Below are 25,647 nucleotides of genomic sequence, written 5' to 3'. Positions count from 1 at the left end.
CGATGAAAAGCTAACTCCTTTCGTAGTTGATTCACTAATAAAACTAATTCCACCAAAAATAAACAATTACGGGGAAGCACAATTTGTTATTAAAAAACTGTAAATAGTAAAACAAACACCAAAAATTCATAACAGAAATTATTGAAAAATAATTAATCAACATTTGAAAATAATTTGTCCCAATCATTATTTGACCAATGATCCAAAATGGGAATGTTAAATAAAAGAGATTGACCTTATTAAACTAAGGTCAATGGAATAATATTAGTGGCATAATGGAAATATACAAGTGCCATTTTCAGAGGCCAAGGAATCGTAGAATTTCCCACTTTTGCCACACACGTAACCGAGAATGACCCCCCTACTCATTTGCTAATTTAAGGGAATTATAAAATAAGTAGTGAAATGAACAATGAAATGAGCAAATGAGTAGTGAAATGAGCACTTGAAAAGGCAAAAAGGAAAAATAACGAGCAATTATATGTTGAAACTATTTCATTTGGATCTTTTCATTTGAAAACTATCCTTCTTAGGGTGGGCATGATTGTTATTTCTGTTGTCAAATCCCGTACTTGTTATTGGAAGTTTTGAGAGACACTTGAAAAGTGCACATGGAGCAGAAGAATCCCAAAAGGATGAAGTTGACGATAATCATTAAGCTGTTAACTCCGAATATTCTGACGCGTATAATTATTCTGAACCAGATTTTAAAGGGTGTAGATTTGGAGAATTGCGAGCAGAATTTGTGCAACTGAATGGTGAAAACGAAGATTTCGAAGACGATGATTCAGAAACTGAAACGGAGGCCGAAGATGACGAAACCTCTGATGAAGACAGTTCAGAATTGAAAGGAAATGCCACTTATCAGAGAAACAAATACGGAAATGTGGGATAAAAAATATAAAATAAAGTACGAGTACAAACTTCTGGTAATCGTTCTTGTAATAATTCTTGTAATTATTAATTGTAAAAACAACAAATGCCGGAAAAAATTAAAAACCAGTGCTTAAGCCAGTGAATGGACTCTATTGCATTTGTGTTGCGTTCTTACTGACCATATTGGTATATCAAATACATATATTGATATATATTATTCAATAATACATATAGTAATAGCTTGGTTTTTTCATATTTAGTCAGCGATAAAGAATAATTTACTTACAGTACTGGTGACGCTCTTGGTTTGAATTTCCCAAACCACATACATGTATAGGGTAAGGACATAACACGTCAGTTCAAAGGATGACTGAATTCAGCCAGGCCCGTTCTTTATTATTGAACAGATTGACTTCTGAAATGTACTCAAGACTGGTAGTACATGCCCGACGTCTGTCACTCACTTTCCATGACTCAGAGCTGTGACGTCATGGAATCACCCTCCCGACATACAAGAAGTTCCTTGTAAACGATGCCCTGTTCAAACACATTGGGGTGTGCCATTTTCGTGTCGTCGGTAGATTCCCCCGTCCATATCTTTCCTGGGTATACAAACACGTGTACATGTACTTCTTTCTCTGTGTATTATTATTTTGTATGCTCATCAATAACTTTGTTTATTTCTTGTGATGGAAACCAACACCTCTGTTTTGAAATATGTCATGCAAATACAAGTAATAAATCCTACAATAAAAAGTATTAATTGATTAGCACACTTCATACCGACGTCTTAGTGTGGGATGGATACTTTTTTCAAGTAAAAATACAGTACGAATACGGTAAATAGCACTTAGGCATCATCAGCCATTTTTGTCGATTTCTTTCTGATAAACAAACTACTGAAATGGTCCAAGGTGAATTTATAGAATCACATTCGGTTGTAGCGCTCAGAGTAGGAAGACAGTTGTTTCATTTGCTTTGGGTGTGAACAACAAAACTCAAATATTTTCCATTTTTATTGATGAAAGTACATTCTTTTTTCAAATAGAACAACCCAAGGGAATTATTAAGGATAACAGGCCTTTGAGCACTTATAATGGAGCGTTATTCACCCAATACTGAGTACATGTAGTAAACTGTGCATAAAATATATCCCAACAACAATTAATAGAAAATTATGTGTAACGAAGTAATATGTTTTTTCCTACATTTAGTCGGCGATAAAGAATAATTTACTTACAGCAACGCTCTTCTCGGTTTGAATTGCCAAAACCATATACATATATAGAGTAAGGACATAACAAGTCAGTTCAAAGGATGACTAAATTCAGCCAGGCCGGTTCTTTTACTGAACAGATTAACTCCTAAAGTTGAACCCAAGACCGTACCTAGCACATACCCGCCGTCTGCCATCCACTTTCCAAGTCTATGGATGACCCAGAGCGGTGAGGTCATGGAATCGCCCTCACATACAAAAGTTCCTTGTAAACGAAGCCCTAGCTGTTCAAACACATTGGGCTGTGCCATTTTTGTGTCGTCGGCAGGTTCCCACGTCCATATCTCTCCTGGGTATACAAGTGTACATGAACATCTTTCTCTATGTATTAATATGTATCGTATTCATATTTTGTATGTTTAACATTAAAATTTTTATTTCTTGTGAATTTACTTCGATGGAAACCAACACCTCTGTTTTGAAATACTATACATACAAAAACACCATAAAAATTATTAATTGATTAGCATACTTCATACCGACGTCGTAGTATGGGATGGATACGATTTTAAAATCACAGTACAGTACAAATACAGTAAATTGCATTTAGGCAGTGATCATTTCTGTCGATTTCTTTCTGACAAACAGACTACTGATTGAAGTGGTCCAAGGAGAATTTACAAAACCACATTCTTTTATGGTGCGCAGAGTAGGAAGACAGTTCTATCATTTGTTTTACGCGTGAACAACAAAACTCGAATATTTTCCATTTTTATTGATAAACAAGAACAATTGAATTGAATAAGAAAAGCGACCAGTTCATGATTGTATCCAGCTACCACCGAAGCGTGCTTGCTTGAGCCAAATGAAGCCAAGAAGAGACTCAATGGCTTCACAAACGTAGCACCCCTCCCTTCCCTCCCGACCCTAGCAAGAATTCTTTATCCGCCCCGATGGCCTGATACATTCTGAGAACGATATCCTGGAACCCTTGCCTGCAGAACAGTATACAAATACACCATGGTTTGAAGGGAAATAGTTGGGATCACTGGGCCTAAGGTGTACTTCTAGGAGGATTTTACAAACCTTACAAATAGCAATGTACAAACTCGCTGAAGGAAAGTTTCAGCTCTTTCCCTGTAGCAACTTACGGGGCCATCACAAATATTTGCTTGACAGGTTTCATACAATCTCTTGACGAGATTACATGTGGATATCTGCTGAGGAGGTTTTTATTCACCTTATATCCCATTATAAACGGTGAAATCATCACAAACGCAGCAAACAAACAAGCAATTAGTTTCTGCAGTATGACAAATGTTTCTAAAACTAAATCTTATTAGTCTTTAGAAACACTGCAGTATACATGTCTCGAGCAAAGGTTTTTTTTTTAAATAAATCTCATAAAAAGAGAAGTTGGAAAAATATTTCCTAAAAAAAGTCTTAAAAATATATACATCTCTATTGAAAAATACATACTGGATCGCACTATAGAGGGCTTTCTTTCCTCGAGATCCAATATTTTAGAAAGAGGGGGAGACTTTGCAGCAGTAAGGTACCGGGTACAATCCAAGTGAAAACAAATATTCATCCAGAGAAATATTTGAAACGACCAAAAACAAAGGGTCATACTGTGATGCTAGCCTTGAATCAAGCCTGGTTTCCTCAGACTGTTGTGTGAAACAAATTTGCCAAAGCGACATGGATCACATTGTCAGACCTCATTCTGTATGCTACAGACTTGTATAAAGTCAAGTCAGGTCAATTAATCACAACATTGTGTGGAATGAAATTCGAGCTACCTATAAGAGAAAAAAGAGAGAACCGCGTAGGAGGCTGCGAGACCCTTGTACACGCATAGTAAGGTGAGTGATGACGAGGTTTGCCCATTCTTCCATGACGCACGACGAGTTGGTACCCTCCGCGACCGGTAATTTGTATCCATAGCCACAACAGGCAGGGTTCCAGTCTAAGGTGTGGCTTAAAACCTCTCTAACTTGTACTAGTACGTTTATCTTGCATATAAACCATATTTCAGGCGCTGTTTCATGTATTCTACTGCAGACGCTCTCCTACCGACGTAACGTCAACGTTATATTTTGGCTGATCCATACTTACCGTTGGTGGTTTCAAGAAGAACATGGGTAAGTTTTTTTTACAAATTTTATGTTCTTGTAAGAGGTCACAGTGAACCGTCACACGCCTTTTTAGCGCGCGATTTGATCGTGAATGTGGTCATCGTTGAATTCCATTTGTTTTCAAAGACCATGACCAGGACAATAATGATAATTTTGGTGTGCATATATGTCAGAGCACTAAGTAGCTATCTACTTCGCCCAATGAAGGTCTCACGGTATATTTTAGCTAGGGGTGTAGTTCAGTAAATACTTCGGTACCGGTACCGTGTAAGTCGCGCTGCATAGATCGACCGTGGCCTTCACGGCAAGAGATGGCAAAACTCTCGGATGTGCATCCCAAATAACCAGACGGACCGTGCTTGTTTCAGTTGCAAATACGGATGACCGGGCGATATTGATTTCCAGTTAGATGACAAGATTTCTGCAGTTTGTTAAACAAATCTTGCCCCCAGTCTGTCCATTTCTTTCAATTTTGGAGGGTCAGATAAAATCTATGTACCTCTTGTAAAAATGTTTCTAAACATAGATCTCATAAGAAAGAAAACCATGTCTGGAACAAACGAACTTTGACAAACAATCGAGTAAAAATGAAGAGAGACAAAATTAATTATGTCGCCCAAACACTGACTGCGAAATACATACTCTTTGGAGTTTAAATCATTTTTTGGAAATTCACATTTAGTCGCACCACAGGGCATTCATATCCTTTAGATTCATGAATTAAGAAAAAAAATATAATTTTATGCAATGGGTAGAATCCACCCAAAAACAAAGAGAATTTATTTTGAAACATTCAAAAATAAACAGCTCTATGGGGATGTTAACCTTGATTCAAGCCTGATTTCCTCTCTGCTGTGTGAACGAATTCGCCCGAACTACTCGGATCTCATACAGACCCGTGCAAGGTCAAGTCACACCGCTGCCTTCAACCTTTGAAGGTCAAAATTATTCCTCTGATCCTGCTTCGTGAAAGTCTGGTCAAAAACGGCAGTGTGGTATGAAATTTGAACTCTGTAGGAAAGGACTGGCTTGTGTTAATGCCCAGCTCAATGCACGAACTGTAGGAGGCTGTGAGACTCATGCATACTTGTTTGAGAGAAATGTCCGAATGTTGGACACCAACCTGTGACGAGGTTTGCCCATTATTTCCTCCATGACGCTTGACGAGTTAGCACCCTTCAAGACTGGTACCTGGTTTTCATAGCAACATCAAGTAGTATTTGGTAAATACTTTTCAATTCAAATGCAAATCACAATCAAGCTACATGAATTTAAATGTGTTAGTTTTTGCCATGGGGTTGTGCACGTTTTTCTAATGTCAAATACACACCCAAGTGTGTAAACGCCTTCAATCGTGGACTCCCTATTGTTCCTCTTTTGTTCATACTTTAACTTTTTCGGAAGACCTCCCATATGTACACGTTTTCCAACCGTGGACTCTTTGGCAACCGTGGACCCTATTGTCCCGTATTGTTATAGGTCCACGATTTGAATGTGAATACAAACTCACACATCCATCTGAGTGACTTCGTATTACTTCGGTGGACATTTACTACATAAGCCCAGAAGAGAGGGCTCCAACATCCATTTCCGACCGCCTTTTGGCTAATTTCTTGATTGAAAAAAGTTACGGCCAAGTACTATAAATACTTCCCATGATATTCTGCCTCTGTTCATGCTGAACAGCCTACTTTAGTCACGTGACTGTAAACCTTAAACAAACATTGCAGGAAAAAAAATATACTTTAGCCAGAGTCAGGCGAATTCTAATGGGAATGTGTACAAACATCTTCCAGATGGCAGACATTAAGGAATGTATGGGCCTACATCAACGGCTGCCTGGCCCTGCCTGTGACCTATAAACATAACGGGGTTCTAAAGCCGCCAAACTTGCATCGCGTCGTCCCGTCGCCCCGATGCTACGACGCGACGCTACGACAGCTCTGAAGCGTCGTGCCGTTGGGTCGTGGCACCGCCTCCTTTATGCTGCTAACAATGCATTACGTGTTGTGTACTATTTACAACACACATATCTCTCTCTCTCTCTCTCTCTCTCTCTCTCTCTCTCTCTCTCCTCTCTCTCTCTCTCTCTCTCTCTCTCTCTCCTCTCTCTCTCTCTCTCTCTCTCTCTCTATCTCTCTCTCTCTCTCTCTCTCTCTCTCTCTCTCTCGCCTTCTTGCTATTGTGTTTGTACACAAACGACGCGTCGCGTCGCCCGTCGCGTCGTGCTGTTATACGTCCTTTCCTTGCTACATTGTTTTCTGCCTAAACATCGCCCCTTCCGTCACCCGTCGCGTCGCACTGTCGTGCGTCGCGTCGTATGTCGAGTTGTGAATCGCCTCGCCTGAAGCGCGATGCGACGCGTCGTGTACTGTCTCCCTTTGCTTCATGACGTTTATAGAGGGCGCCTTTACCGTTTTCTTTAATTAATTTCCTTCCCCCGGCCCGTGCTTGAACAGCATATGCGATAGGTAGCAGGCTTTGATTCTGGTGCTCTTTTTCGTGCATTCTTTCTAACTTGTGTTTTCATCAAGACTGAGTCGTTGAAAAAGTTTTTTTTTAATCAAATGTAATCAGAAAGAGGTTTGCGACCAATCAGCATTGTTTTTAGGAAGTAGATAACATTAACGTTAGCCGCAACAATGTTTTAACTTTTCCTGCTCATTGAGATTTGAGAGTCACAATAGTGCGCCTCCAAGAGTTTCCAACGCGTTGGCCAATCACAATGCGCGAAATTTATCGACCCTTTCCATACGCGTATTGGGAGGCATTGTGATTGGTCAAAGCTTTGCAAAGTTTTGAAGGTGCACTATTGTGAAGCACCCGTATTCTGATCTCTCTAATAATTATTTCCAAATCTATTCTAAGATACAATACATCAATCATTATTACATGCTTGCTAATGCAACATGCAGATCTGGTGAGAAATTATGTGTGTGGCCAAACAGAGTTGAAAAAAAGACACGGCCACAATGAAAATAGCGTCTGTATAATGCTTTATTCAGAAACTCGGACTAATATCATTGAAAGTGTGGTGATAATGAAGCTAACCAGGAAAAGTGACCTGAGGGAAGACTAAGACGGAAAATTCTAAGGGTATTAAAGAGCAGGCTCGGTGGTAACTTCCTAAACCCGTGGTCAAACTTGCAGCCGTAAAATTGGAGACAAATTGTCTGGAGAACTGGGAGTACTACTTGGAAATTGCCAGGATGGACCACAGAGAAATACCAGTATCTATAAGATTACAAATCTACCACAAATGGGAACTTCATCGACGGTATTAAAAAGAAATCATTGGCTGGGTAATAAAGAGTGACGAATTCTGGGGCTCCACTTATTATGAGAGAGCTGTTCCTACATTATGCAGATTATATTTTTTCCATTTTTTTCAATAAAAGATGAAATTAATCCAAAACGATAATGGATGAGATAAAAACAAGAAAAAAATCAACATCAAGTAGCAAAAAGCATGTACGGAGCTGTCGTAGCGTCGCGTCATAGTGTCGGGACTATGCGCTACGACGCTATTTTGGCGGCTATAGGACACCATATAACTGACCTTCTAAAGCTGTCGTAGCTTTGTGGCTTTCCAGGACGGACGTGCGTGCGTAATTCCAGACATGCCTTGGCAGCAGAGTAGGGTATAGCCTAAGGCTATTTCATGTAGCTTGCTACTGAAAGATAAGCAATTTGGTACAAGCATGTACTTAGGGTACATTTACAAGTCTGTTCATTCTCTTTTGACTGGTTTCCTTTATTTCCAACACGTGGGTACAGCCAATTTTAACGGTAACCAACGATAACATGATTACGCGTGGGCGGGCGGCGGCGGCAGCGCTGAGCTGAGGCACAGTGAGTTGTTTAGTGACTGATTTCATTCTTAGAATGTTGCCGTATAAGCCACCCGGAGTATAAGCCGCAGGGACAGTTTCAGCGTGAGAAAAACACGTAAGCCAGGGCTTTATTCCAAAAATCACGGTATATTAAAAATATGTTTTTATTATTAGAAAAAAATAAAAAACAAAAACAATTAAACTAAACAACAATGAGCGGAACTCAGAAGCGAGGGGGGTTTCGTTCGACCCCCCCGCCTACGGGCCTGAATGAGGGTGTTGCTCTGCTGAAGGCAGATTCCTGGCAATTGCTTTCTTTTTCTACCTCACGTACACGGCCAGTGCGTGGCATTGCCCTGTCATTGTGAGTGCCTGCCTTGAACAGAAGAACTCCATCATCGGTTGAAAACAGCCATGTTTGTGTTGAGTTTTGCAAAACATGACGAACTTTTTGTTCGGCACTAATTGGACAGATTTCATTGGATCAATAACAAAGATCAGCCTATTCATTTGTGTGTGACACGTGCCCACTGATTGATTATGACAGTAATGGTTCCAGCGTCCCGTGACCTATAAACCTATGGTGTTCTATAGCCGCCAAAGTTGCGTTGCATCGTCCTGTCGACCAGACGCTAAGACAGCTCCGTCGTATCGTGTCGTCCCGTCGCGTTGTAGCGCCGCCTCCTTTCTTATTACTTCCTATGTACTGTTCAATGCATTGCGTCATTAAGTACGGTAGTGTGTCGGGTCTTGATAAGCCACTGTGGATTATGCAAATTAATGCATAATGTTATCTCTTTGTTTGCTTAGACGCGTCTGTGGTAGGCAAAGCCAATATTGGAATCTTTATCGGACAGAATATGCATGGGGCGGGGGGCCATTTTTGAATGGGCCCAATCAGAACAGAGTGCACTTTTTAAAATAGGCCAATAGGAGCAGACTGTATCACTCAGCCACCTAAGAATCTTCACTGGACAGGTAAGGCAGCTTACGTCTTGTCCAGAAAACGGAGACCTTGGTGGACCGAAGCATCTGCATAGCCAGGGGGTTGAAGAAGACAAGGGCCCAGAGTTCAGTCAGCCTTTGTGGTAGCAATGTACAAACTCGCTACAAGGTTTCAGTTCTTTCAATTACACCAACGTACTCTGCCATCACAAACATTAAGAGTTCATACACATTCTTTGATGGAGTTAGGTGTTTATTCACCTTGCATCTCATTAAAATGGAGACGTTATCGAGTACTGTTTACTAATCTGCACCACAGATGATCCACAGCATGTACTTTTTCATCTTCAGCAGCATGACAGCTGCTCCAAATTTGTTGTGTTCTGCCCCACAAAGTGAAAGCCACTCTAAGATTGCGTCTATGACCAATACTAGCGCGGCTTTCATTTGCAGGTGACAGGAAACCAAAAAAAGCATAAGAGCATATTTTCGAACATTTTTGGTGACGGGATTGAATCTGGTTTTCATCACAAGACCGTCCCAGCTGTATCCTGAACTTATACGGAAGGACGTGCAACATGTAGAGCTGGCTCCGCCATTAGATCGACGCACGTGCCGTGTGGTGCACACAGAGTGTATGGTACCGTGGAGAGGGATTCATCTTTCTGAAGTAGCTTTTACAAGTTATTTTTAATGAGAAAAAAAAAACTTATACATTCATACCTCTTGAAATTACTTCTGAAACAGTAATTACCGCGGAAAAATGCCCCCACATTGTGGGCTTGGGTGTCATGGCATGCCCTTTTAAATAGTAAAAATCGATTATTTTCCACATTGTCAACAATTGTCCTCAAACTATATCTCATATGAACCAACTGGAGATATATCTCGAACAAAAGAATATTAAAAAATCTTATAGAAACGAAATTTGAAAAAAGTTTCTCCTGAAAACGGTCTTCAGAAAAATGTCCATCACGCTTTGACAGGAAAATGGATATTACAACAGGGTTTTTCTAACTTCCAGATATACAAATTTGAAAAGCGACATGGATCCCATTCTGTATGCTGCAGACTTGAGCAAGGTCAGGTCATGCCAATTTATTACAATTTCTGCCATTCCTTGCAGGCTAAATTTATCAATCGGGCCCTGCTTAGAAGTCTGGATATAATTGGCTCAAACATAGTTTGTTATGAAATTTTGAATTTTCGAAAGGATTGGCTTGTGTATAGGCGTGTGTCTCGTAGCACAAAAGAGAGAACCGCATACTAGGCTGCCAGACCAGTGTGCACACATGTGGCACACCCATACCTGTTTTACACACTAAGTTCAGACGTTACTTTGTTCTCCTGTGGTGAAGGAAACTTGAGGAAAATGATCATTTTTCTCTAACTAGGATAACTCCTTCGAGCTTGATTTTTGATGATAATTTCCTGGACTGTTCCTCTTCATTTTGCCTCTGAAACTGTTTTTCAGAGAGGGGGAAACATTGTGTGGACGTGTGCGAGTCCACACTACGCCATCGCACCCTACATTATGTGGACTTCTTTTGTGCAGAGGTCCACACTAAATATGCCATGCCTGCACACATGTGCACACGCATCGGGTGACGAAGTTTGCCCATTATTTCCTCCATCGACGCACGGCGAATTGGTACCCACTTGAATCGGTATTTTGTATCCATTACGACATCGGCAGGGCTCCAGTCTAAGGTGTGGCTCAAAACCTCCCTCGCTTTAATTTGATCATACACATAAAACATAATTATTTCAAGCGCTGTATGTGCCCAGCGTACCACTGCAGACGCAGTCCTTTAATACAATGAAGCAACGTAACGTCAACGTCATGTTTGTTGACCCTGTTTTGATGGTGATTTTAAGAAGAACATGGGAAGTTGTTGACGAATTAAAGGTTCTTTTCAGATATGGCTATAGTGAACCGTCACGCGACTTTTTCGTGAGCGATTTGATCATACGTGTTCGCGCTTGAGGATCATGACCGTGACCAGAGTATTGTAGGAAATAGATAGGCCTACTTGATTGTCCTATAAAGCATTCGCTTCCTCCATAGATTCATGCAATAAAGTAGGATCCAACTAATATTCATCATGAAAAGAAAATGACATGACCAAAAACAAAGTGCTCTACTGTGATGCTAGCTTTGATTCCAGCCTGGTTTCCCCACACCGCTGTGAAAACAGATTCGCGCAAGCGACATGGATCACATTGTCAGACCACATTATGTACATTACAGACATAAGCAAGGTCAATTCACGCCTATTGCCGTCAACCTTTGAAGGTAAAAAAATTGTTAATCTGACCCCGCTTCGCAAAGGTCGGGTCAAAACGCCTTCAGACATAGCGTGGTATGAAATTAGAACCCGGAACGAAAGGACTGACTGGTTATATTGAACATGTACATGTATGTATACATACACAAAAGATAGAACCGTATGAGGCTGCGAGACCAAGGCATACGCAGCATGTTGGGGGAAAGTTGTAGAGCAACCCGTGACGAAGTTTGCCCATTGTTTCCTCCATGACGCACGACGAGTTGGTACACTGCACAACCGGTTCTTAGTTTTCATTGCAACATCAGTTGGGGGTCCAGTCTAAGGTGTGGCTTGCAACCTCTCATAAGTTAAGTCTTGCACATACTACATCTCAGGCGCATTGTTCCGCGTATCAACGTGGCATCAGCATCTCTTTCGCAGCTCCATGTTAAACGTTGGTGATTTTAAGAAGAACATGGGTGAGTTGTTGACGATTTTCATTCTCTTGTAAGAGATGCTCACAGTGAACCGTCACACAGGTTTTTAGCTAGTTATTTGATTATTGCATGCGCTCGAGGACCATAAAAAAATGCGCAGCCATGATGTACGAAAATCAGGTCTAAATGAGAGTCTGTACGTGTTGGGTATTGTGGCAAGGGTTACAGGCTAGTAGATACACTCAATTTGTCTGCGCAGTCCAAATGATGATTTGCACCGTCAGTTCTCTGCGACATAATAGACCAGTTTGTGGCCCGTGCACTGGAGGGTTTTAAAAGAATGAGCGGTCGGCCGCGAGACTGCCAGCTTGTAGCGCGTTGGCCCTCGTGTGGTGGAGCTGAACATGAGACAATTAATGCGCGGCTCAATGATGGTGCAAAGCCTGAATTTGACAGACGACATTAGTCTTGTCCGAGGCAGTCTCTGCGCTTTTTGTTGAAGGAAGTTGAAGATTATCGGAACTCACCGCATCATGATCAAACGTGTAGGCTTACTATCACAGTACGACACTGTTAATACCTGCAAACAAACAGCGCAAGCTATGCATACGGAGACAACGTACATGACAGTCATGTACAGTACAGCAGCGAAATTATGGTGTTCTATATCCGCCAAAATTGCTTCGCGTCGTCCCGTCGCCCCGACGCCGGGACGCGACGCTACGACGGCTCTGTCGCGTCGTGCCGTCGCGTCATGGCGTTGCTTCCTTTCTCATTACCTTTATGCTGCGTATAATGCATTACGTCGTGCCGTCGCGGCGTCGTGTCGTGTCGTCGTGACGCCGCGTCTTGCCGTAGCGTCGTTACTTCGTGTCCTGCTGTCTTGCCGTCGCGTCGTATCGTGCTGTCGCCCTGGCCTTGGCGTCGTGCTGTCGCATCGTGCCGTCGCATCGTGCTCTCGCCATCGTCTCATTACTGGTGGAAATAGGGGGCTCCCTTTGAGACGGAGTTAAGTTCAATACCAATACAGATACTTTTTTACGGATACATTTTTTCATGATCAAATCTTGTAGGGCCTATGGGTGCATTCTAACAAATCGTTGGGTTTCTGTGTGCGAGCTCATTAAGGCTGGTTCACTATAGTACTTGGCGCAAAAGCGACAAGGCACAAACGCGAATTTATGACGTTAGATCAAATATTCGCTCTGCAAATTCGCAGTAGTTGAATACATGTCACAGATATTTCGTGACATCAAATTTCCTTGGCTTTCATATCCACCTAAAGTATGTAGCGGTCTTTACACATGTGTATGTCGTACGTGGTACATTTTTCGCCTTAACTTCCTTCTCGATCTCTAAGTTTTAACAATGTTAATCTACACTTTCATCTGCATTAGGCACCTGGTAAACAAAGCAAAGAATTTTAACAATCCACTGATTCCCTTACTCTGCTCTTATCTTACTCTGTTCTAACTTTACCGTATGAGGGAGACAGTGTAGGTTGCGACACATGGTTGTAGCACCCCCCCCCCACTTTTTAATTATCAGTCAACGGTAGTTGAGTATACAGCTATTCTATTTTGGATAGGCCTACATTTACATGACTTTCGGATCTTGTTTGGTAGGAACAATAAGAGGCATAACCAAGTCACAAAAACGCATCACCAATGACCAAAGCTGGAACAAGTTCATGGTTCGGGTCCGCGACCATAATGCATACATTTCATAGAGTAGGCCTAGTTTGTGAATCAACAAAGTGCAGTTCCCACTATAGTCAGGTTCCCAGACCTGATGAATTTAACTTTCGATTCAAGTGTCCCGTATCACCGAATGCCATGCGACAAAAAATACGAATTCCCTCGCTTTCCGAAAAACAACTCCAATCTTGTTGTTGTCAACATTTGGATTGCAGCGCGTTGGTGGTGGTTGACTTTCCAATTCCTATACCAAGCTGAGCCCCGAAGATATTATTCAAAATATCAGCTGTCATCGCCGCTTTCTAAGTGAAGGGAATCGCTGGTGGCTGCTGTCATGGAACGCGCGTCAAGATACAAGAACCAGGCGCAGACACCCCTTCCCTTAGGTCTGAGTCAAGAAAGGTAAAGGAAAAATAGGGAAAATACTTTCCAATTATAACTAAAGTAAATTTAGTAAACAAGATAGCATCCCACTGATTCTTCCTAAAAAGAAGCGAGCGAGCAAGCGAGCAAGCGAGCGTAACTTACAAATTGGAGATCATAGTTCACAATTAAAAAAATCGGCCTAACCCCCCTCCCGCGGAAGAAAAAATCCTGGACCCCCCGTGGCACTCACTGTCTCCGTGAAGTAGCACGAATTTAGTTTACATTAGAAACGCCATTACAGTAATTTTCTTTTAATTTTACCTCAACAACCATGTACATACATTTTCATTGGCTCCACTTACCTCAAGCTACCATAAGATGTCAAAATGAGGCTAAAAGTGTATGCCAATTGCGTGTTTTATAGTGTGCATTTTGGTTGTCTTTTAAAGCAACGATGGGTGACTCGAGTCCAATTTTTTGGGACTCGTTACTCGGACTCGGCTAGTGATTGACTAGGACTACTTACTGGACTTGAATCAAGTCCATTCAAAACCTTTGTATAAAATTCAGAAATTTCATTGAAAATGCTGTCCCCTACTTGTAGTCCATAATTGTTTGGATACGACCCATATTTTCGGGTCCAGGATAATGGCAGGCATGTGTAAAAAGTGCGCTGCGTAACCGATTCGACAGAGTTGCCTGTGCAGTGCAGCGTCTAAACGTTTTTCATGCATGAAGGACTGACTTGCTCGCAGTCAGGTCTTCTTTTTGTAACTTGTGCCAATCATCATTGCACAACAGATTGAGAGTGACAGTGACACCGTAAAACGTCTTCTTGGCCTGGATTTTTCTCTCTCCATTTCCTGGTCATATCAATAGATTGTAGTTATTTGCAAACAAAAACTACAAATATTGCCAGGATATTACTGGCCCCACTCGTCCAGCTAAGATGCAGGCAGCAATAAGGCATTTTTGGAATATTTTCTATTATTCGTCAGACTCGGTGGCGACCATCATTGAGCGCTTTTAAGTGCCTGAAGTTAAATCTCCTTCTGTGTCCTTCCTCCATGGTATAACTTTGTGCGGAGTAAGCATCCTTCAAAATAAGAACTGTACCGTCTAGACATAGGGAGCCAGTCAACTCTGTCTGTAATCAACTTGGTCTGTGTCAACTTGGAAATATTGTTCACAGAGTTTACATTTCTGTATTTTCCAAAAAAAATTGCCAATAACCAGGCCTTTATGACCGAACTAATAAAAACAGAGCATAACCGAAGAAGAGTCGCGTCCAAGTTGAAAATAATCCAATTTTTCTAAAGGGACCGAGTTGGCGTGGGACCGAGTGGACCCAGACTGAGTTTGTTACGGACCGAGATGACCGTATTAAAAAAAATCATGCGCGTGGCACAGCGGTGTACTTCAATGTTGTGTTGCCAAATGACCTTGATGTCCTTCAATTCAAACAAAATCTTTGGTGTGTCCAAGATTTGAACCCAGGAAGGCAATATTGGGACTCGGCTCGGACTCGGACTTGGCCCGGACTCTGATTAAATGGACTCGACCCCATCACTGTCTTTTAGTGATGTCCTCAATACGCCTCCGTACAAAGGATGAGGGTGTACCTCCAATACTTGAGAAGGGATGGTTTGCATAAAGTGAAATAGATTGTTTTGATGTAAGGATACCAGTGGTGTGGGGGGAGGGGGAGGCGTGGTCCTCTCCCTCCCGCCTGGCAGAGGTCCGTACCCCCTAGTGCCCTCAAAAAGTAAAGTACCTTTGTGCTAGCCCAAGATCGTTGGCTTTACTTTCCCAGTGCACCTTGTGTACCTCCCCCCCATCCAAACTTCACTCCACTCAACAGCAACACAGGTCACGTATGCACGCAAAAAACGGAAGTACGCGTTTTAATTTGTGTCCTTTGTGCCCCTAGTGTACGTCTGGTAACTTCCACCGTCATTTTTGACTTTCCATTTTGGCGGGCATTTTCCAACAGACTGGAAAGTGATAGTGCGATACGTGCCTATGCTAATTACTTATTTCTTCGGGGGTTTTATGTTTGCAAAATACAGTCTTAAAAGGCCATGCGCAGTGGTGGCTCCAGACCCTACAGGTTCGGGCCTTGACAAATCTTATTAGGGGAACGATAGTTCTATCCACAGCTATAGAAATAAAGGCAGAGCCGATTGACTGACTATTGAGCTCTTTTCTGTGAGGGACCTGAGAAGTTTCTGGGCTTTTCTCAGTGACAGTTCTCACGCTTGAGACCTGCACCTTGATGGGCTGGCAGTCACAGCAACATGGCTCCTTGTGGGATAACTTCAGCCCTGTTTTGTTGGCTTTAGAGTTCATACCAATTTGGGCAAACTTTTAGACGTCAAGGGTTTCTTTCTTTTGGTTTCTTTTTGGTTACAATTTCATTGCTGATTGACACCTGGTAATTATCGAAGGGAGCCAAGCCACAATCACCTCGAGCCCATTTTCTGCCTGGTTTTGCGCATCCTATCCTCCTTCATTGGCAGATGGATCTCCACCCTCCTGACAACTGTAGCAGGACCGGACTGCTGTTTATTTCTTTTCTTTTCTTTTTTTTTTGCACGAAAGGCCATGCGCAGTGGTGACCCCAGACTCTACAAGTCTGGGCCTTGACAAATCTTGTTAGGGGAGCCACATACCCAGAGAACTAAAGGCAGAAAGGATTGACTTGTCTTTTTGTATCTTCCTTTCAGGTCGTGTAGTAATCACATTGGCTATCTTCATGGCTGCGCTGGTTCTTGGTAAGTGTAACTTTTACCTTCAAATTTTGTGATCAAGCGAATTTCCCAGCCCGTATTCTTCCTGACTGATTGGGATGGGGACTTATTATGGTTATTGCTTAACTGTAGTCGTAACGAAATTGTTTGGACTGTGTTGTAACCTGGAATTCCTTATTATTATCAATCGATTGTTGACCCCAACTCTCGGCACGGGTCCGTGATTTCCCCCCTCTGTGATCACTACAGTGAGCGGCCTAAAGTGCCATGTCTGCCACAACTTTAAGGGGGATGAGACATCTACTTCCTGTTGCGACAACCCCGGGGTGTCAGAGCTTACCTTGGAATGCCGCCCAGCAGACCGAAACGATGTGACCAGATGCAGTAAAACTGAAGGGACTTTGACCAATTCGGGTAAGCACACCTTAAGCTAACTTGGGCTTGAATTGTTCTCAGTGGCGTATACGTGTGTAGAAATTTTTCGCTTGAGGGTGTGGTGGTGGTGGTAGGGGAATGACATGACCATTTGAAAAGCAGGAGGGGGTGACAAAATGTGACCATTTTATAGAGGTCGATGTTCATGATATTGTACATCTGTAATAATTATGTATTCAAAACAACATATTTAGCTGGTTCGGCAGTTCAGCCGAACCAGATATTGTAATAGTTCTGTTTTTTTTCTTTCCCTTTTTTTTAGCTGGTTCGGCAGTTCAGCCGAACCAGGTATTGTAATCGTTCTGTTTTTTTTTCTGTCGTTTTTTTTTGTTTTTTTTCTTCTTCTTCAGCCAAGTTCTTCTACCCCTACACTTCGGCATCTAGGAAAATCAGAACAATTTCAAACTTGGTGGATAGTTGTGTGATTATCCAAGGACGGTCCTAGAAGAAATTCACAGTGATAACTTCAGTAGTTTATTTATTATTGATTTTTGAAGAATTAATTTTCCCCCATAGACTTTGTACACAGATTGCACACAGTTTTCGGACTGTCCTATATCAGGCTATGAGGGCGCTATTGCAGAATTACGGTCACACCTGCCTGGGCTTTCAATTGTCAAGAAACTGTCCCATATTGAACCATGGATGGCGTTGTTGCACAACATAGGGTTTGTACACACATTGTCCCGCATAATGCGTGAGCAGTCCTCAACTTCGACCCAGAATTACTACCAGAACGAAGAAGAAATCAGACTAAATTTCCCAAATATTAAATAATATTTCATAAGTTTTTCCCAGTTTAGACAAAAATGACGTGACATGAAATTAAAGGAGCAGTTTTCCTGCACACGTGTTTATAGCCCATTGACTTTGTACACGTTTTTGAGCGACAATTTTGGTAACTTTGCAGTCTTTGATCGTTCCCAAAGTAATAGCCAACAAAGACCCTGATGCACGACTTATTTTAAAGGGATGACGTCACGATGACCTGAATATTTGCCCATACGTTTTGTACACGTTTTTCTACTTAATAAAAGTGAACAAGTAGTCTTTAACTTTGGCGCAAGATTACTATCAGAACGAAGGAGAAGTACTTTACGCTGTGTTGTTTTATTTGTAATATGCCTAAGGGTCCGAATATGAAGTAATATTTCATAAAATTGTTCAGTTTAAGCGCAAATCACGTGACACGAACTTAAAAGAGCAGTGTTTCTACAAATGGGGTTTTTGGCCCGTTAACTTTGTACACGTTTCCAAGGCACAATTTTGAACCCTTTCGGATGTTTGCTCATTTTCAAAGTGACAGCCAACAAAAATGTTGATACAGAAATTATTGTATATAAATGACGTCATGATGACGTCGTCATGTGATTTACTCTTGTTTTTTCAATATTTATTTCAGCCCCTTGACTTTGTACACGTTTTCAACCCAGCATTTGGGTTAGTTTGAGAGCTTTGATCAACAATACTTATCTTGTTGGTAAAACAGTCCCGAACCAGCTCTGTGTTTGTTTACAAACACTTTTCTCTAGTTTTTTTTTCTTCTTCTTCAGCCAAGTTCTTCTACCCCTACACTTTGGCACCTAGGAAAATCAGAACAATTTCAAACTTGGAGGATAGTTGTGTGATCATCCAAGGACGGTCCTAGAAGAAATTCACAGTGATAACTTAAGTAGTTTATTTATTATTGATTTTTGAAGCATTAATTTTCCCCCATAGACTTTGTACACAGATTGCACACAGTTTTCGGACTGTCATATATCAGGCTATGAGGGCGCTATTGCAGAATTACGGTCACACCTGCCAGGCTTTCAATTTTCATGAAACTGTCCCATATTGAACCATGTATGGCGTTGTTGCACAACGTAGGGTTTGTACACACATTGTCCCGCATAATGCGTGAGCAGTCCTCAACTTCAACCCAGAATTACTACCAGAACGAAGAAGAAATCTGACTAAATTTTCCCTTCCGTTCGATTGCAAATATACCCAAGTGTCCAAATATTACATAATATTTCATAAGTTTTTCCTAGTTTAGACAAAAATCACGTGACATGAAATTAAAGGAGCAGTTTTCCTGCACACGTGTTTATAGCCCATTGACTTTGTACACGTTTTTCAGCGACAATTTTGGTAACTTTGCAGTCTTTGATCGTTCCCAAAGTGATAGCCAACGAAGACCCCGATGCAAGATTTATTGCAAAGGGATGACGTCATAATGACATCATCACCTTATTTTATATTTATTTTTGAATATTTAATTTTTCCCCATAGGTTTTGTACACGTTTTTCTACTTAACACAAGTGAACAAGTAGTCTTTAACTTTGGCGCAAGATTACTATAAGAACAAAGGAGAAATCGGGTACTTTACGCTCTGTTATTTTATTTGTAATATGCCTAAGAGTCCGAATATGAAGTAATATTTCATAAAAATTATTCAGGTTAAGCGCAAATCACGTGACACGAACTTAAAGGAGCAGTGTTTCTGCAAACAAGTTTATAGCCCCTTGACTTTGTACACGTTTTTCAGCGACAATTTCGGTAACTTTGCAGTCTTTGATCGTTCCCAAAGTAATAGCCAACAAAGATCCTGATGCATGACTTATTTCAAAGGGATGACGTCACGATGACGTCATTGCCTTATTTTATATTCATTTTTCAATATTGTATATTTGCCCGTACGTTTTGTACACGTTTTTCTACTTAATAAAAGTGAACAAGTAGTCTTTAACTTTGGCGCAAGATTACTATCAGAACGAAGGAGAAATCGGGTACTTTACGCAGTGTTGTTTTATTTGTAATATGCCTAAGGGTCCGAATATGAAGTAATATTTCATAAAATTGTTCAGTTTAAGCGCAAATCACGTGACAAGAACTTAAAAGAGCAGTGTTTCTCCAAATGGGGTTTTTTGCTCGTTAACTTTGTACACGTTTCCAAGGCACAATTTTGAACCCTTTCGGATGTTTGATCGTTTTCAAAGTGACAGCCAACAAAGATGTTGATACAGAAATTATTGTATATAAATGACGTCATGATGACGTCGTCATGTGATTACTCTTGTTTTTTCAATATTTATTTCAGTCCCTTGACTTTGTACACGTTTTCAACCCAGCATTTGGGTTAGTTTGAGAGCTTTGATCAACAATACTTATCTTGTTGGTAAAACAGTCCCGAACCAGCTCTGTGTTTGTACTTGTTTACAAAAACTTTTCTCTAGTTATTTTTGTAATTGTTTTCCCTTTTTTGACTGATACCAAATTCGTTTTAGTCCTTGGCAGTCTGAAAGATTCTTCACGATCCACTTGAATGTTTTGTTCATATGCCATACCCCCCCTTCCGGATTTACACCCATGAATGTGCTAGGACAAAATCCGTGGTGGGCCTTCTACACATACTGCGTGTAGGCCCCACATGCATTGTGTTGTTAGATAGACAAAGCTGACTAAAAGGAAGAACTACGAAGGCTCTGGAGTGCCATCAATTTTCAAAGCGTGAAGTATAATTCCTCGAAGTCCGTTTGGTTGAGATATATTTTGTCCCAGTTCGTTTGTCTGAAATATATTCTTTTCAAAGTTCGTTTGTTCGAGACATACATTCTTCAGTTCATTCTAATGAGATCTATGTATTGAAACATTGTTTGTATTTTTGAAAATAATTCTTGTTTACGAGATATATTTTTTTTGATGAGGTTCGTTTTTTATGAGATATAATTTTTCCAAGTTAATTTTCAGAAGATGTAATCAAGATTGGATTTTTCTCTCACAAAAAAAATTTAAAAAATATAATTCATGAAAACGAAAATATCTCCAAGAAACGAACTTGGAAAAAATTATTTCTATTTTTATATCTTAGAGAAAAAAACTAGAGAATAATCGCGAACAAACGGGAAAATATACTTAAAAGAAAGGAACTTTGGAAAAATACACTTCATTTGTCGAAAATACATACTTGACGGCACTCCGGGCCTTTCGTAAAGAGCCCAGTTCCACGTCCATTTCTTGTTGAAATGGAAGGGATGTCACCTCCGTTTAGGTTTTTTTTCCGAGCTGTTTTTTCTCCAGTGATGTAGTAGAGTACTTTTTGAGAACCAAGTTCTCTACCAAATATTTAACTAGTTAGGAGGGAACAAAGCTGAAGTACATCGGCATTTGATGGTACATGCATAAAGGTAAGATTACAAAGCAACATAATGACTTCAGACCATCACTGTTTGATTAAACTTAACTTTTTTAGGACAAGAGTACTTGGAAAGTACTCGGCCGAGTACTTTCCGGGTACTTTTCTCCTTAAAACTTAAATTTTACACAACTGGGAGTGTCTGAAGTCTAACATTCATTTGGTAATCTTACCTTTGCACATTTACCATCAAATGCCTGTGCACTCTGGCTTTATTTCCTCTTACCCAGTTCAGTATTTTGCGGAGAACATTGGTACTCCGAAAGTACTCGACTACAACACTGTTTTTTTCTCAACATTTTTGCTGATACATGTGTGCTTAGGAGTTCTTAAGGGTACCAGCTGGGGAAACGAATGGGAAGGGGCAACTCTTTTTTATTATCTGATCCAGACTGTTAAAAAATGTATTTCCCCTTATGAAAAAGGGACACTTGATTGCTTTTTACTGGTCGGACTTTGAACATGTCTATCACATTTCTATGGTGTACAATTTACGAACACGTTTCTCTCTCTATGTCTAGCCTCCCTCCAGGCGATTACGCTTGTAAACACAGGACACGTCGCGTCGTGCAGTCGCCTGTCGCGTCGTGCTGTCCTAGGTCATTTCCAAGTTGCATTTTTTCCCTTCCTAAACGTCGCCCCTTCCGTCGCCCGTCGTGTCGTACCGTCGTACGTCGTGTCGTGCATGGTGTCGCCTATTACGTCGCCTGAAGTCCGACTCGACGCACGACGCGACATGTCGTGTGCTGTCGCCCTTTGCTTCATGGTGTTTATAGAGGGCGCCTTTACTGTTTTCTTCCACCCCCCCGTAATTGCATGGTAGGATACAAACCACTAATTCAAGCCCCATTGAAAAGAGTGTAAAATCAGCACTGCAATAACATGCATACCAACGTCCTTCAGATTTTTGAAACACAAATAAAATTATTGTCTGGTCCGTAATCTTTCATTTGTTTGCAATTTTTTGTGGATTAACCAATTTCATTTTTAATTATTCTTACAAAACAAATTCACCCCCACAAAAGTGATTTTTGCGAAGTCTGACTGCAGCCATTTTTCAAGTGGCAACCCTCAACTTTCTCAGGCCTTGCGGAGCATTTTCAGTCGTACTTTTTAGTGATTTTGCTCTCACAGGAAAGCTCAAAGACCAAAGGAGTTGATCCTGGCAACTGTTTATACTGTCTCACCATTTCGGGGGCCAAACAATCTCCTTCTTTTCAAAAGATGCTGGGGGGCACGTTTAATGCTAATGAGCTCGGCAAAATTCTCACTTGAATTAGTGGACTGCACCTAGTACATGGTATTCGCTCTTTGTACGCTATCAACTATCAGCCTTGTCTCCAGGAAATAAATTACATGAGCCACAACGTCGTTTAAGCTTCATCTGCTCTAATTTTGATCTTCCTAATAATATGTAATAGAATTGATTTTGTTCGCCCACTTTTTGAATTCCTGACTCCGCCAGAATTAGGTCATACAATTTCTCAGACCTGTGTGGGTTGCTTGGCAGCGCGTACGGGCAATTGGTAGCAGAACTTGCAACCAGCCACAAGAGTTCTTGAGAAGGAGCTGAGAACTTCCGTAGCCAGTGACCTCCCACTTCACTTGGCTATTGGCTGATTTCTCCTTCCATCGAACCTGCCATACTTACAAAATCGTCCCTGTCCTGCTCTAGGCAAAGACATCACCAGAGTAAAGCCTATTGAGCTACACATGCATACGTTTCTGGACAGTGGGTGGCCTGGACCAGAGCCACATGAATTCCGTTCCGAAACCTGACTCAGTCGAGGGGAAGGACAGACTGTGCATTTGAACCCTAAACATCATCTGCACTTAGCCCAACACATCTTTGCCATCTATTCAAGCTCTTTTACTGCAAGCCTTTCTATTGCAAGCTCTACAGCTACTTGCCAAGTCAAGACTAGCCAAGTCAAGTCGTCCCCAACTTCAGCAATAGATTGTCTTCAAGCTAGGCCCTTACTTATTTTCATTGTAAATTCACAATATTTCTTTCACTATCTTAGCCGGAAATGAATTAATTCTCACTGGTTGGCTGATAATAAAAGGCGTAAACTAGTAAACAAATAAATAATGTTAAGCAGGTGTCATGATTCTCATATTATGCCCGCTACAATATTTCTGAATCCATGCTAAGATAAAATACATCAATCATTATTACGTGCTTGCTAATGTAACACGCGGATCTGAGGGGAAATTAGACATGCAGTGTTGTAGTCGTCGAGACTGGTCTTGGCCTCGAGACCAGTCTCCAGACCAGTTTGAAGGTGGTCTTAGTCTCGAACATGCAGGTCTTGGTCTCGAATCATTGGTCTCGGTCTTGGTCTTGATCTCGCACCTCCTGTTCTCGGAATTTTCGGCCGAGACCAGCACAAGACCAATTTGAAAATACACTTTATACCCTTTTATACCTGATTGGTGATGAATTTTGATTGTTTGTAGGCCTACGAAAAAACTTGAATCGAAACCCTGGCACGGCACGGCCGTGAGGACTGTACGTATTAGCTAGCAGTAGCGTGTCTTCACGCTTCACCCTTTGTGCGAATTACACGTGCACCCAAGGTTAAAATTCGCGCGGCCAAAGATTAGAGCTTTTACACTCGCACTAAAACTTGCGCACGAAAAGTTGAAGCTTGCACCAGGAAGAAGATAGCGCGTGAAAGCCCCCAAAATAACTGTCACTGTGATTTGTTGTCGTCGGGGTACCTGCGAACCCGTAGACATATTAAAACCATCATAATCACGAAATTAAAGAGTACCTCTCATAATCAATCGGGTCCCGAAGTCGGCAGTCGTGAATGTCATTCGATTCTGTCATTAGTGTAAAAAACATCGTTCGCAACGAACATATTGTACTCATTATAAATTTTTGATGGAGGCAAACTTTAAGATAATTTTTGGTGGTCGAAATATACAAGACCTGGCAAATATGTTGGTATAGCGAGAGTGATTATAAACGGTAAGAGAATGAAGAGAGCCAAACTTTCTCATCACTTTCCGTCAATCTGTGCCCTTTTTTCTTGGCTTCTATTTTTTAACAGTTATTTCTTAGGTGCGACGGTGCGACCCGACGGCACGACGCAAGGGAGCCGTCATGCCGTCGCGTCGTGTATAGTTGCGTTGCCTAGGGGGAGGCTAGGGAATGGAGAGAAATGTGTCTCGTAAATAGTACGCCATTTGACCGTATAGTTTAAAATTCGTTGTGACAATATTCAAAGGCGTTGACCTATTGACTTATGGCTCCTCCGCCATTTCATTTGACAATTGTCTTTTTAAATGATTTATTTTCGTCCACCGCAGGAACTGGGTTCAAGCAACAAGGTCTACTGCGACAGTGCAGCTATTTCACTCCCGATAACGTTCCCGAGAACAAGTGTTACTCCGGAAAGGACGCCCTCCCGTGGCTGATTGCAGACGCTGCCTCCAATGAGTTTGATGGCGAGGTGTGCTTTTGCGACGACGCGGACCGGTGCAATGGCGCAGCCTCTCTCAAGCTGCTCGGGTGGCAACTGGGCGTTCTGGTCACCGCCACAATGCTGTGGAATATCTAGCCTCGGCGCCCTCCGCGAAAAATGGACGGTGAGGCTGAGTCCTTCTTGCTACGGCGTTATATCTACCACGATCTAGAAAGTTTAGGCTAGGAAGGAGTGAGAGGGATTGTTTTACGACCCCTATGACCACTCTGTAGATACATGTACTGTGTAATTTGTTTGAAAAATTCAAGTAGCATAGCTTAGGTTGAATAGGCGGTATGTGACTTCAACAGGCGGTCTGGACTGTCAGCTGTGCAGTTTGTTATCCTGTTATTGTCTGATCGTCTCGAGAAGTCAAGTTTGCTGTCAAAATCTGTATCAAACACTAATTAAATGTGGACTCATCAGCCTGTTGTGCATCTGGTCGACTCGCCCTCAATGGAGTTCACATTTTTACTAATTATACCGATGTAATCAATATGACGTTGTACTGTGTGGGGTGTGTTTTGTTTCTCTTAAGTAGTTCCGCTACGGCTAAATCCAGCCAGGCCTCCATCGAGATAATAAGAAGAGTGATTTTAGCGAACAAATAAAAAGGCCAATGGGACAGTTTGTTCGGGCCATCACGTCCCCAAATGTAATACTCAATGGTTATATAACACGTAAGGAGATGGTGTGGCACATTGTGACTCCGCTTGGAGTCGAATTTGACGTGGAAGATTTATATAATGAAAATTTGAAAAGTTTTAAATTTTAAAATTTGAAAGGTTTTGGGCCAGAATTCCCTAATACCCTGACAAAGGGAGGGGGCACATTGTCATCTTCCACTTTGTGGAAGAGTGAAACAGACGCATGGGGAATTTAAAGTTACTTGTAAACATTTCAATAATCACAATGCACATACTAAACAGTACTTTAAACACAGAGAACAAAAAAAGTATGCCGTTTCTTTCAAATGCGGCGCATCAATATGAAGTTGAAGGACCCTTACAATAAAGTTTTTAATGTAGTCTGA

At 41.4% G+C, this 25,647-nt stretch overlaps 1 protein-coding gene across 2 annotated transcripts; it reads left to right on the top strand.

The window, feature by feature from the left end:
• The first annotated feature begins 3,939 nt into the window (after window positions 1–3,939).
• LOC110984979 (uncharacterized) lies at window positions 3,940–25,647 on the top strand. 2 transcript variants are annotated; one of them, XM_022245652.2, is made up of 5 exons: window positions 3,940–3,957; window positions 4,157–4,236; window positions 16,505–16,552; window positions 16,778–16,942; window positions 24,460–25,647. In XM_022245652.2, exons 2-5 carry the CDS (start codon window positions 4,233–4,235, stop codon window positions 24,708–24,710), a joined length of 468 nt encoding a protein of 155 aa, XP_022101344.1. In that variant the 5' UTR covers window positions 3,940–3,957; window positions 4,157–4,232; the 3' UTR covers window positions 24,711–25,647. The 2 variants fall into 2 exon arrangements, with proteins under 2 accessions (XP_022101344.1, XP_022101343.1); XM_022245651.2 differs by lacking the exons at window positions 3,940–3,957; window positions 4,157–4,236 and adding an exon at window positions 11,466–11,757.

This window comes from Acanthaster planci, linkage group LG10, assembly GCF_054643075.1.
Source record: "Acanthaster planci isolate LZ-2023a linkage group LG10, COTS_SCS, whole genome shotgun sequence".
Classification (NCBI taxonomy): Eukaryota; Metazoa; Echinodermata; class Asteroidea; order Valvatida; family Acanthasteridae; genus Acanthaster; species Acanthaster planci.
The sequence above is the reverse complement of the archived record's forward strand: the minus strand, read 5'-3'. Positions and strand labels throughout refer to the sequence as shown.